Raw genomic sequence first — 12,741 nt, 5'->3', positions numbered from 1 at the left:
GGGGGGGGGAGGGAAATGGGAGGCTGGGAGGAGGCGGAAACTTTTTTTTCTTATTCTCAATAAAATTAAAAAAAATATATGCAAGCTAAAAGTTAAAAGTTCTTAAAAGTAAAAATAAAAAAAGGAAGAAAGAGGGTAGTTGGGTGTGGTAGTACACACCTTTAATCCCAACACTTGGGAGGCAGAGGGAGATTGACCTCTGTGACTTCAAGGTGTGGTAGCACACGCCTTTAATCCCAGTGCCTAGAAGGCAGAGACAAACAGATCTGTGAGTTCAGGGTACAGTAGCATACACCTTTAATCCCAATGCCTGGGAGGCAGACACAGGTAGATCTCTGGAGAGTTCAAGGACAGCCTGGTCTACAGAGTTATTCCAGGTCAAAGATACAGAGAACCTGTCTCAAAAAGCAAAAAATAAAAGTAAAAATAAATGAAACAGAGTTAAAATAAAGCTGCACAAAGATGGAAAATACACAGAGAATATTGATACTGTATGCTATTATGCTTTGAATTGTTTGAATGCTGAGGAAGGAGCAACAGATGCTAAAAGATATTTGTTTATAAATACTGTTGAACTAATCCAACATAGATATTTTGAAAATACCTTGACTTTGAAATTTGGATCTAAGGAAATGATGCTTTGGAAAGGAGTTTCTTATTTTGTTTTCACAGAGAGTGAAAGTCTGTGGATTGCTTCTATTCCAATATGGTATGATGGACCACACCCTCCTGAAGGGTTGCTGTGAACACCTTCAGAAAATTGCTTCACTCAACTGCCAACTGAGATGAAACTAGCACACAGGTTATACCATGAAAGACCTAATTAACAATGCCCCCATTCAGCAGGAAGCAGTTTGGAGAGAAAAAACTGCGCCCATGTTCCCAAATATGGTTTATAAACATTCTTTTACATTTAAAAGGGGATATGATATAGATATGAATAATTTGCATTAGTATATATTTTGCTTTATTGATAGAGATTTAAGGTCAATTTTGTTATATGTATATGTATTTCTGATCTTGATTAAGGTATTGAGATTGTATAGTTCACTTAAAAATGTAATGTATATAGGTTAATAGATAATCATAATAGTCAAGTTTGTAGTCATGTTAATTAAGATTTTCTAGATGTACATAGATATATCTTAGATAGGCATTCTTCATATCTTTCAAAGATTATAGAATATGGCATTTTAAATGTTTTAATAACTTAGGACTTTTCATGACAATGAGACACTCTGCTCCTGGCAGCACCAATCTACTTCATGATGAAGATGGGCATCGAAGAGGATCCTTATGGAGTTTGATAGCCATTTGGGCAAGAAACTGCTCTTGCCTGGACTATTGCATAAACTGGACACAGAGAACCCGCAGAGAGAGGACTGCTGAACTTGCCTAAAGGTGAGATGATCTTTCGGGGTTCCTGATTCATGAAAGAGTCTGCAAGACATTCTTCAGGACAAGCAGATAGTGACTGCCTTTGAAATTTCCTGCTTTGTGGAAATGTCTGCTGGAAACTATGGGCCTGTAGGCCGAAGATGGATGCCCCAATGGTACAGAGGAACTTTGGGTGACTGTCCAGGCAGCGAGATGTCTCTGTCATTTCTAGAGTTTGAAAGTTGCTTATTTATTGTTTGCTTAGGTAATATTGTACCTTTCTGGAGTCTTTGATGGAGTTGAAGAATAGTTATAGTTTTCCTTAGTTATGATAAAGATAAAATAGATATAAATATTGTAATTTTTACTTGATAACTGTTTTGTTATATGTAATTTTGCTGTGTTAAAGTTAAAGCCTTCCTTTTTTTGTTTAAACAGAAAAAGGGGAAATGATGGAGGAAGGTCATTGGTTAAAAAATAAAGAAACTGCCTTGCCCATTTTATTGGTTAGAACATAGGTGGGTGGAGTAAACAGAACAGAATGCTGGGAGGAAGAGGAAGTGAGCTCAGAGAGGCCATGCTCCCCTCTCCCGGACAGTCGCACGCGATGAAGCAAGCTGCCAGGTCAGACATGATGAATCTTTCCCGGTAAGACCAGTGCTACACAGTTTATTAGAGATGGGTTGATCGGGATATCAGAATTAGCCAGTAAGGGCTAGAGCTAATGGGCCAAGCAGTGTTTAAATGAATACAATTTGTGTGTTGTTGTTTCGGGTAAATCTAGCCTGTGGCGGGAGCTGGGTGGCAGAGAACACAGCCCACAGCTCCTATTACAACACTATTCTGTCCTATAATTGGCCCAAAGCAGCTTCTTTATTAACCAATAGTATTCTCAGCATACAGATGTGAATCCCATATCATTATATTTTATGATTTACTTGATTTTGATGTGTGTGAATGTTTTACCCATGTGTATGTTTGTGTACCATGTTTGTGTCTGGTTCCTCACTAGCCAGAAAACATCACTGGGTCCCCTGGAACTGTGGGTTCGGGAATTTGAACCCAGGTCATTTGTAAGAGTAGTAAGTGCTGCTAACTGCTTAGTCATCCCTTCAGCCCTTCCTTTTTACTCTAAGTTGTGTGTATGTGTGCGAGTGTGTGTGTGCGGGGCAACTTTCAGGAGTTAGTTCTCTCTTCACTATGCAGCCCACAGATGGAACTCAGGTCCCGAGGCTTGCATGGTTAAGTATCTTTACCCAGCAATCATCTCATTGGCCCAAAGTAAATATATTTTTCTAGCAGGACACTGTAGTAGCTTAGTATACATACCACAGAACTAAAATAGGAGAGCAAGTTAACAAGACACAGTATAAATGAAACAAAAATACACTTTTGGACGGAGGGACTAAAGTTGGAACAGCTAAGAACAACAGTAAAATTAGTTCACTGTCAGGAGGAAATCGTTTTCCTAGGAACAGAAGTAGCAATACCAACGCAATGTGTCTCGCAATCACTCACTATTTATTATGGCTAATGGTATAGGAGGTCCTTCTTTCTATGTGTGGTTTGTATTGGTTAATGCTTTGGCTTTGATAGGGCAGAACTTAGGTAGGTGGGGAAAATTAAACGGAATGCTGGGAGGAAGAAGGCAGAGTCAGAGAGCTGCCATGGAACTGCCAGAGTCAGACATGCTGAATCTTTCCCGGTAAGACACTGGCATGTGTTGATATACAGATTAATAGAAATGGGTTAAATTTGGATGTAAGAATTAGCCAATAAGCTGGGCGGTGGTGGCACAAGCCTTTAATCCTAGCACTCGGGAGGCAGAGGCAGGCGGATCTCTGTGAGTTTGAGGTCAGCCTGGTCTATAAGAGCTAGTTCCAGGATAGGAACCAAAAAGCTATGGAGAAATCCTGTCTCGAAAATCAAAACAAACAAACAAACAAACAAACAAACAAAAAACCCACCTGATTTTCAATATGCAAAGTATAAAAAGGTAGTACTGGAAAAGCAATGTCACATATAGTATACTATTTACAGTCTAACAAATCCCTCTCTTTCTTTCTTCTTCTTCTTTTTTTTTTTTTTTTTTTGGAGGCAGGGTCTCTTTACATAGCCCTGGCTTGTCCTGGACTTCACATGTAAATTAGGCTAGCCTAGAACTCACAGAGATCTGCCTCCAGAGTGCTGGGATTAAAGGTGTGTGCTACCACAACTGGCCTACATACCAGCTTCTTAATTATCTTGTTTAAATACAACAAGGTAGGAAAATCAACAAAGTTTGCATCTGTTCTTACCTTTGTGAGATAATCCATTTTCAAATTGTCGATCATCATATTTTTTTGGGATAGCTCGATTTTCAGTAGCTGAATATTATGAAGCATTTCTTTTCTTTCAATTAATTGCCTGGTGATTTTGACTTTACCCTCTCGCTCTTCTGATGAGGAAATGTCATCTGTATGAATGGTTGTTTCCAAACTAATATCTTCAGACTCCAGAGAACTAGAAATGTTTACTTTTTTTGACTCCTTGGGCATTTTTCGAGACATTTTATTATTCTGGATCAATCTTCTGTAGAGTAAAAGGAAATAAACTTAAATATACCGAAAATTTACTACATAACATATAATGCACTGATGATTTACTAAAGATTGCTGATTTCACTGGGCACTGAAAGATGCCAAATCTAAGCCCGATCACTACTGTGAATTAGTGCTCAAATCAAAGATAGATTCACTAAATCCTATCATGAACTCAGCCCTTTGGTCAATTTAAATAAATATGTGTATGTATATACACATATATACATACACATATATGTATGAATGTGCGTGTGTGTGTATATACATTCAGACACACACATAAACTTGGGGCAATAATCTTTGTTTGTTTGCTTTTGTTTTTCGAGACAGGGTGTGTAGCCCTGGGATGTCTTAGAACTCAGAGATCTGTCTGCCTCTGCCTCCTGCTGGGATTAAAGATGTGCACCACCATGCCTACAAAGCAAGAATCTTAATTTGAAGGAAAAAGAAAAATAAAGTCGTGTAAAAGAGAAAGGGTAAAGCCCATTCATACCAAGAACTCCAAGCTCCAGGAGAGAATGACTCTGATTTTGTCCGTGTAAGATTGTACAGAAGCAGTTAAATCTGGAAGGATCTGTGAACACACGGGACAAGATTTGTACGGAGGAAGAGGATATATAAAACAAGAGCGGAGGCGACATCAGACTGTCTGGGGATACACATGAGGTTTATTTAACAAGCAAGAAATCACTGGAAGTCTGAAGACAAGCTCACATCGAGACAATAACATTTCTAAATAACTTGGAAAAACAGAGAGGTTAAAAGAGGAAAACTTCGAATATTCTAAATAGCACATCTTAGCCTTCTGAAGAACTTTACTAACGCCTTTGTTTAAATAGTACACGATTTGGTAAAATGTCCATAGAATTAGACATTTCAGTTCTTCTAAAAGGAAAGGTGAGGAAGGAGGTGTGCGTGGTGGGGGACAGGAAGAGCTACAGTACGATCCACCTCTTTCCTTTTTAAAGGAAGGCATGAAGAAAGGTGTAGCCAAAGAGAAATCCTCGCCCGAGTTACAAAGGACCAGGGACGGGCTTCTCCTTCTTTGGCTAAGAAATTTATAAATTCTAAACTTGATGCATTTTAGCATCTTTGTACCACGCGTACCTCTCCAGCGTCAGTAACTCCGCATACAAGGCTAAAACCAGCCTCACCTCGGACACTTGGAGGAACCACAGGCGTCTTCAGTGCTGCAAACCCTCTACAAGTATCTCGGGGTCACCAGACCGTTAGGGAGCAGTCACCAAGACAACCACCCGCCCTGTCAGAGAAGAAATCGGAAAGAGCTAGGGCGCGAAGGTGCCTAAGCCCTCCCTTCCCGGAAGCCAATTCGAAGCGGTGCACTTTGGGAGTGGTAGTCCGGAGACGAACCCCGCCCAGCTGCGGGAGGAAATATATACTGTGGTCCAATCGCCTCGATAATCAAGAGACTAACACGACCAGTCAGGCGTGTCGTGTTTTCTCGCGAGACGTGCGTATTTAGCAGCTCGCGGGAAGAGGCGGAACTGCAAGGGGCGGCTTGGTAAGGCTCCTCCGCTTCTGACTTGAAGTGTTTTCGGCCAGAGTTCTGTAGCGGTCGGCATTCCGCCCGGGTCCGGATTCTACGCCGGGAGCCAAGATGCTCAAGTCCAAAACGTTCTTAAAAAAGACCCGCGCGGGCGGCGTGGTGAAGATCGTGCGCGAGCACTACCTGCGGGATGACATCGGCTGCGGGGCCCCGGCCTGCGCGGCCTGCGACGGGGCGCACGCGGCCCCGGCCCTGGAGTCGCAGCCCGGCGACCAGGCGAGCAGCCTCTGCCCGTGGCCGCACTACCTCCTGCCGGACACCAACGTGCTGCTGCACCAGGTGCGTGGGCCGGCGGGCCGCGTGGTGACAAGGGGGCGTGGCAGATAGGGAAACCGAGGGAGGCGGGTCTCGGGATGGAGAGGCAGGTACCAAGGCCACCCTCGCTTCCAGTTGTCCAGGCCGAGGTACATTTCCCTAACGTTGTTGTTTTATTTATTTCCATTTTTTTTTTCGGTTCTTGGAGTCGTAGTTTTCGACACGTTAATTTTCTAACTCCTGGTGTCTCTTCTACTTTAGATTATAAGTGCCTGGAAGCCGGGGACCTGGGCTTCTGTGGCCTCCAGATTGCGACCCCCAGGCAGCTTGTAAGTGCCTACGAACAAAAACTCTGTGGGCCAGCAGATTTATTTGTTAATAGTTTTAATACTGCAAACTTTTGTGGTCCGTTTGCGGGTGCTCTTCTCAAGCCTACAGGGCCGAGTGACTGTTGTCACTTGTTCTACAGCAAAGTGACACTTTGGCCCAACGGAGAGCCGGTGTATGAAACTGTCAAGATTTTAGGCTTGACAGGAACAGTTTCTACGTGAACATGGGGAAAATTAACTTTTTGCTTTTGTTTTTAAGATTGATGTTCTGGAAGACCCAGCTATCAGGAATGTCATTGTGCTCCAGACAGTCCTGCAGGAAGTGAGAAACCGGAGTGCCCCCATCTATAAGCGGATCAGGGATGTGACGAATAACCGGGAGAAGCATTTTTACACATTCACTAACGAGCACCATAAGTAAGTCTCACAAGACCGTAGGCTTTTACCGAAGGTTATAAGAAAGTGCCTGGGCGCTGGGGAGGCAGAGGCAGGGGGATCTCTGTGAGTTCGAGGCCAGTCTGGTCTACAAAAGCTAGTTTCAGGATAGGCTCCAAAGCTACAGAGAAATCCTGTCTTGAAAAAAACGAAACAAACAAACCAAGAAAGTGCCTGGGAATTCATTTGTCAAAGCTGATCTGTAGTTCTGTGTGCTGTCGGGTTGTACTTGGCTGTGTGGAAGACGCTGCTAAGTGGGACTCAGGTAAGGTCCCAGTGTTAGTGGGCTCACACCTTAAACTCGATCTACTAGCTATCATAGTCCTTATGTCAGAGTCCTGGTGTAAGTTGTGTATATTGAGCTGAATGATGGCTCTTTGGAGATGAGATCATTTGGGCTCCTGCGATGCCGTGTATATAAATAGCATACAGCTGGTACAAAAGGAGTGAGTCTGTGGAAAAAGATTTTTAAAAACGAACGTACGATTAATAAGCTTTAAAATTGCGGGGCGGTGGTGGGCACGCCTTTAATCCCCAGCACTCGGGAGGCAGAGGCAGGCGGATCTCTGTGCATTCCAGGCCAGCCAGGTCTAGAAAAGCTAGTTCTGGGACAGGAACCAAAAGGAAAGCTATGGAGAAACCCTGTCTCGAAAATCCAAAAAAAAAAAAAAAAAATAAGCTTTAAAATTTAAACTAATATCTTACAGCTGATTTATTAAATTTGGATTTCAAAAAGCAGTCCTTTATTATAATTTAGGTTCATGACTTTTGAATTAAATGTGTGGGTGCTTTCAGAACATATGGGATTGCTTGTTATCACAGATAGTGTACAGTGGTTATCTAATGAAAGTCACTTTCTCGACCTTGACATTATTGACGTTGTGGACTAAGTAGTTTTTTTGTTGTATGAAATCTATCTTACAGGTTAGAGGTGCTTAGTAGCATGTTTGGCCTATGCCATGTGTATACAAGTAGTGCCAAGTTTAATCATCCACATGTTTTCATACCCTGTCAGATGTAGCTCTTTCTTGTATCTTGAAACTTAAGTATTGCTTAAACACGCACGTGCACGCATGCACACCCATATACACAGAATAAAAGTGTCTGTGGGCTACTCAGTCATTGCATCGCCTTAGACTCCATAGACAGAACCACTTGTTTCCTGGAACCAGCCTGAGGTTGTATGGAACGTGCTCATCAGATTCCTAATGGAGGCTTAGCAAGATTTCTTAGTTCACGTGCTTTGAGTAGGACTTAGCAATATTGGAAGACTTTTAGGACACTAAGCAAATCTCATATGGATTTTGTTTCTTAAGTCTGTCACATTAAAACCAAATTCAAACTTAATGACCATTGTATTTACTGATTATCAGATTTGCTTAGATTTATCAGATTTGTAACCAGAGGAGCCCTGTGCACCAGAATGTTACGTGTGTTGGACGCACCGCGGAAGCAGTAGCAATACAGTTAATGGTAGGGAGTAAAGTAGTGCTGAGAGGATGGCTTTGGAGAGCAGACCTGAAGAAATATGGAAGTGCAGTCTCATTTGAGAGCCGTGGCCTTGTGGGGTCTACCTAGGCTTTGCTATGGATTTAGTGATTACCACGAATGATCAAAAGGATCATGTAGTGAATGGCCATTGAAACACGTGATCACACAGTGATCTACAGTCACTGTAGAGCCTAGCAGTTGACTGGTAATCTGTGGTTTGTTGAGTAAAGTTTTATTATCTGGTCTCCAAAGTTCTATTAATCCCTCTTACCCAGTAAACTATTAACGTCCCTGCCGGGGAATGCTATTTTAAGGTGTGTGACTTTTGTTTATGCTGCATTTGTTTAACTCTGTGAAGCTGTGATTTGCTTGTCTAAAACACCTGATGGTCCTAATAAAGAGCTGAACGACCATTAAAGACAGGAGCAAGGATAGGCAGGGTTAGCAGGCAGAGAGTTTAAATAGAAGGAGAAATGAGGACGAAGAGCAAGTGGACAAGGAGAGGAGGCTATCAGGGGTCAGCCGCCCAGCTACACAGCCAGACACGGAATAAGAAGAAAAGGAAGGGATATAGGAATAGAGAAAGATAAAAGTCCTGAAGCTGAATATAGATGGGATAACTTAAATAAGAAAGGCTAGCAAGAAATAAGCCAAAAGGTCAGGCATTCATAAGTAATGATAAACCCCTGTGTATTTATTTGGGAACTGTGTGGTGGGTCCCTCCCCAAAAAGTAAAACATCATACAACATTTACACAGCACATCTCCGTTTGAAGTCTAAATTCTGATCTAATTTTCTTTCTTTTCTTTTTGGTTTTTCGAGACAGGGTTTCTCTGTGGCTTTGGAACTAGCTCTGTAGACCAGACTGGTCTCAAACTCACAGAAATCCACTTGCCTCTGCCTCCCAAGTGCTGGGATTAAAGGCATACGCCACCATCGCCCGGCTTCTAATTTTCTTTTTATGAAATCAAACTATTTGAACCTCTGTATTTTCCTACTAATAGCATAAATTTCATCAAGAGAATTGTCTTGAAAACTTCAAAGGATCTTAACAGAATTTTTCTGACCATATAAATTTCAACCAAATATGTATACCACTGGCTTTTTAGCTGCTGTCAAACATTTATGTCTCAGAAGGCTTTATACATCTTTGTTTTTGCTCGTTAACTTTTATTTCATGGTTTGCCTCTTCACATTTAGAGAAACCTACATTGAACAAGAACAGGGAGAAAATGCTAATGACAGAAATGACAGAGCCATTCGAGTAGCAGCAAAATGGTACAACGAACATTTGAAGAAAATATCAGCAGAAAACCAGCTGCAAGTTATCCTTATAACAAATGACAAGAAAAACAAAGAAAAAGCTGTAGAAGAAGGAATCCCATCTTTCACATGTAGGTCTGAATGTAAACACTTCTATGCATATTTGCAACTGTATATAAAAATTAGTATTGGGCCATATGTTCACATGACTCAGAATATCATTTTCCTGTATAATTGAATATTATCTTTAAATGTTTTTCAATTTTTAATATGTGAATCTTTTGCCTGCATGTATGTATGTGCATTATGTACATTAGGGATGGTTATTAGCCACTGTATTGGTCCTGGAAACTGAAACCAGGGCCTTTGCAAGAGCAGCAGGTGTTTTTAATTGCTGGACCATCTTTCTTTTTACATTTTATTTTTTTAAAATATTTTTTATGGTTTATTTAACTTTATTTTATGTGCATTGGTGTGAAGGTGTCAGATCCCCTGCAACTGGATCTTCAGACAGTTGTGAGCTGCCATATGGGTGCTGGGAATTGAACTTGGGTCCTCTGGAAGAACAGTTAGTACTCTTAACTGCTGAGCCATCTCCCCAGCCCCCCATTTTATTTTTATTTATTTTAATTATTTTTACTGTATCTATTTTTAGTTTCTCAGGCAGGGTTTCTTTGTGTAACAGCAGCTCCAGCTGTTCTGGGACTCATCTGTAGACCCAGGTCGCCTCCAGTTCGCATAGATCTTCCTACCTCTGCCTCTTGAGTTCTGAGACTACAGGCATGCACCACTGCCGCCCCGCATTCTTTTTACATTTTAAAGTTGTCAGTGAGCTTAATAAGCAGTTGTAAATAGTGGCTGTTATTTTCCTCACTATTTGCAGTTGACATAGTAAAAATTCATGTATGTTGGACCCATTTTCAGTCATGATTACATCAACAGATTGGTTTTTGTTTCATGTATGAAAAATGGCAGATGTACTATCAAAACAAGATCATTCATGTTCTCTTGTGCCTAGATAAAATTAGATTCTTGAGTTTTAAAGCATTGACTGTTTTTATTTTTTCAGGTGAGGAATATGTAAAAAGCCTAACTGCTAACCCTGAGCTTATAGATCGCCTTGCTTGCTTGTCTGAGGAAACGGTATGTTTCAGTATGTTCTGTTTTTGAAGAAAAGAAAGTATAAAAATAGCCATCTAGGATATTAGGTTTATAGTTACAAAAGATTTAAAAATTAGAACATGCCAATAAGCGAGGACAGGAACAGAGTTAGGTTGTAAACAAGGTAACTGTGATTGGCTTATTGAAATAAACTCTGCTAAATACATCGGCTTTGTATGTAAGCTAAATAGCAATAACTATACCATTATTAGAACTGAATGAAGTATAATTGTAACCATTCGTGTAACTCTTGTTGCTTATCACATAGCTATGATAAGTGTAAATGGTAGCTATTTTAATTTATTAAAAATTTTATTTTAAGACCTCACAAATAAGCAGTGTTGTTGTTGGTTTTTTTTTTTTTTTTTTTTTTTTTTGAGACAGGGTTTCTTCGTAGCTTTTGGTTCCTGTCCTAGAACTAGCTCTGTAGACCAGGCTGGCCTCGAACTCACAGTGCCTCTGCCTCCCGAGTGCTGGGATTAAAGGCGTGCGCCACCACCGCCCGGATTGCAGTGTTTTTAATAAGACCCAAAGCTTTATTGGATTTCTGTACAGTTAGCAGCCATGCTGAAGCTGTGGAACTTCACACTGAATCTCATACTTTAACTGTCAGATATATTTTTAAATGGTTAATCTACCACTATAAAAAAAAAAAAACAGAAAACGGTGACTTTATATCTTCTTTCATGACAGCTGTTTCACCAAAGTAGCTGTATCTAATAGGACCAGATATGTGTATTCATTCTGTTTCTCTAACAGTTGTTCTCCAGTCTTATTTGTCTTTAACTATTTTACAAAACTAAAAGAATTCTAAAAGATGCAACTGGGCTGACTTTTTGGAATATATGATTTGGAGCATTCTATGATAACTAATTACTAGTTCATGTAGGTGCTTAAAAGTAATTTAAATTTTAAAACCCATTTTCCCAGCTGTATTATACATATCCAGCTAGTCAACAGAATTTGTACTTAGTGGCTGCCATGTTGAGCTTCATTAAAAAGATGGCCCTTTCATTGCAGCGAGTTGTTTAGACGGTGGTGGTCTGGAATATACACCACTCTCAGTTGTATATTCTATAAAGTAGATTTAACTTGTATGATACTCTTGAAAGCAGTGCATTAAATAAACAGACTTTTGATTTGCTTATTTCACAGAATGAAATAGAAAGTGGGAAAATAATATTTTCAGAGCATCTTCCCTTAAGTAAGCTCCAACAAGGCATAAAATCTGGCTCATACCTTCAAGGAACATTTAGAGCTAGCAGGGAAAATTATTTAGAAGCTACAGTGTGGATTCACGGAGACAAAGAAGATGAAAAAGAGGTAGGTAGGTGTACCAGCTGGTTTGTGTGTCTACACAAGCTAGAGTTATCAAGAGGAGGGATCCTCAGTTGAGGAGACGCCTTGACATTTTCTCAAGTAGTGATTGGTGAAGGAGGGCCCAGTCCATAGCGGATGGTGCCGATCCTGGGTTCTATACAAGATGGGCTGAGCAAACCATGGGAAGTAAGCCAGTAAGTTCCCCTCCCTGGCCTGTGCATCAGCTCCTGCCTCCAAAATCCTGCCTTCTTTCACTTCCTGTCCTGGCTTCCTTCAGTGATGAACAGCATTGCTGAAGTGTAAATCAAATTAACCTTTTCCTTCCCAACTTGCTTTTAGGTCATGGTGTTTCATCGCAGCAATAGAAACCCTAACTAAGACAGTATGAAAGCTTGCCTTTTAAAGTTTTTAAAAATTTTATTTTTATGTATGTATGTGTGCATGCACACTATTAGTGAAGGTTAGAAAACAACTTGGACAGGGTTTGGTTCTCTCCTTGCAAAGAGAGAGACCCAGGTATTGAACTCAAACTCTCAGGCTTAGTGGCAAGCCTAGGATTTCTGATGAGCCGTCTTGCTGGCCTCTGTATAAACCTTTATATCTTTATACATGGAAATATTTGGTATAAAATTTTTGTATGAGAATTTAAATTTGCCTCACTTTTTATTTTTAATTAGCATGTGCATGTATCTACCTGTGAGTATATAAGCCAGAGGACAGGTGATGCTTTAGAAGTTTGGTGTATTTCCTTGCAGACTTTCTTTTGTCCTAGAGTTCAGCAGTTAGGCTGGATTAACTGGCCAGTAAGCTCCAGAGATCCTTCTGTTTACACCTGATTAGGGCTGGGGACAGGCGTGGAACTACTGTGCCCAGGATTTTTCTGTGGTCTGTAGGCTTTTTCAGATCTGCATGCTTCCAAGAAAAACCTTATGATAGCTATTTCTCTACCTTACCTTCTCTT

General features: G+C 40.7%; 2 protein-coding genes across 15 annotated transcripts in view; one reads left to right on the top strand and one right to left on the bottom strand.

The window, feature by feature from the left end:
* Pibf1 (progesterone immunomodulatory binding factor 1) overlaps nt 1-5,271 on the bottom strand; it is a 161,362-nt gene extending 156,091 nt beyond the window's left edge. Inside the window, exons 1-3 of one of the 6 annotated variants that reach the window (XR_007592168.1) lie at nt 5,114-5,271; nt 4,461-4,533; nt 3,675-3,950 (exon numbers count right to left, since the gene is read on the bottom strand). Coding sequence is in view for 5 of the 6 variants with exons in the window: in XM_050144594.1 (XP_050000551.1) it covers nt 3,675-3,926 (252 nt within the window). In the remaining variant the exon portion in view is untranslated. Of the gene's footprint in view, nt 1-3,674; nt 3,951-4,452; nt 4,534-5,066 lie in introns of all 6 variants that reach the window. The other 5 variants (XM_050144594.1, XM_050144592.1, XM_050144589.1 and 2 more) reach the window with 5 other exon arrangements.
* A 134-nt stretch (nt 5,272-5,405) lies between these two features.
* The window catches only part of Dis3 (DIS3 homolog, exosome endoribonuclease and 3'-5' exoribonuclease), a 33,130-nt gene continuing 25,794 nt past the window's right edge, over nt 5,406-12,741 (top strand). For 4 of the 9 annotated variants that reach the window (XM_050144583.1, XM_050144584.1, XM_050144585.1 and 1 more), the window contains exons 1-5: nt 5,415-5,805; nt 6,370-6,527; nt 9,237-9,430; nt 10,369-10,442; nt 11,616-11,783. In XM_050144583.1, the coding sequence (XP_050000540.1) occupies nt 5,578-5,805; nt 6,370-6,527; nt 9,237-9,430; nt 10,369-10,442; nt 11,616-11,783 (822 nt within the window). In that variant the 5' untranslated portion in view covers nt 5,415-5,577. Of the gene's footprint in view, nt 5,806-6,042; nt 6,111-6,369; nt 6,528-9,236; nt 9,431-10,368; nt 10,443-11,615; nt 11,784-12,741 lie in introns of all 9 variants that reach the window. The other 5 variants (XM_050144588.1, XM_050144579.1, XM_050144587.1 and 2 more) reach the window with 5 other exon arrangements.

This window comes from Alexandromys fortis, unplaced genomic scaffold (assembly GCF_014885135.2).
Source record: "Alexandromys fortis isolate MF-2015 unplaced genomic scaffold, M_Fortis_MF-2015_v1.1 scaffold_43, whole genome shotgun sequence".
In the NCBI taxonomy this organism is placed as follows: domain Eukaryota; kingdom Metazoa; phylum Chordata; class Mammalia; order Rodentia; family Cricetidae; genus Alexandromys; species Alexandromys fortis.
This window is presented reverse-complemented; position numbering and strand designations above follow the sequence as displayed.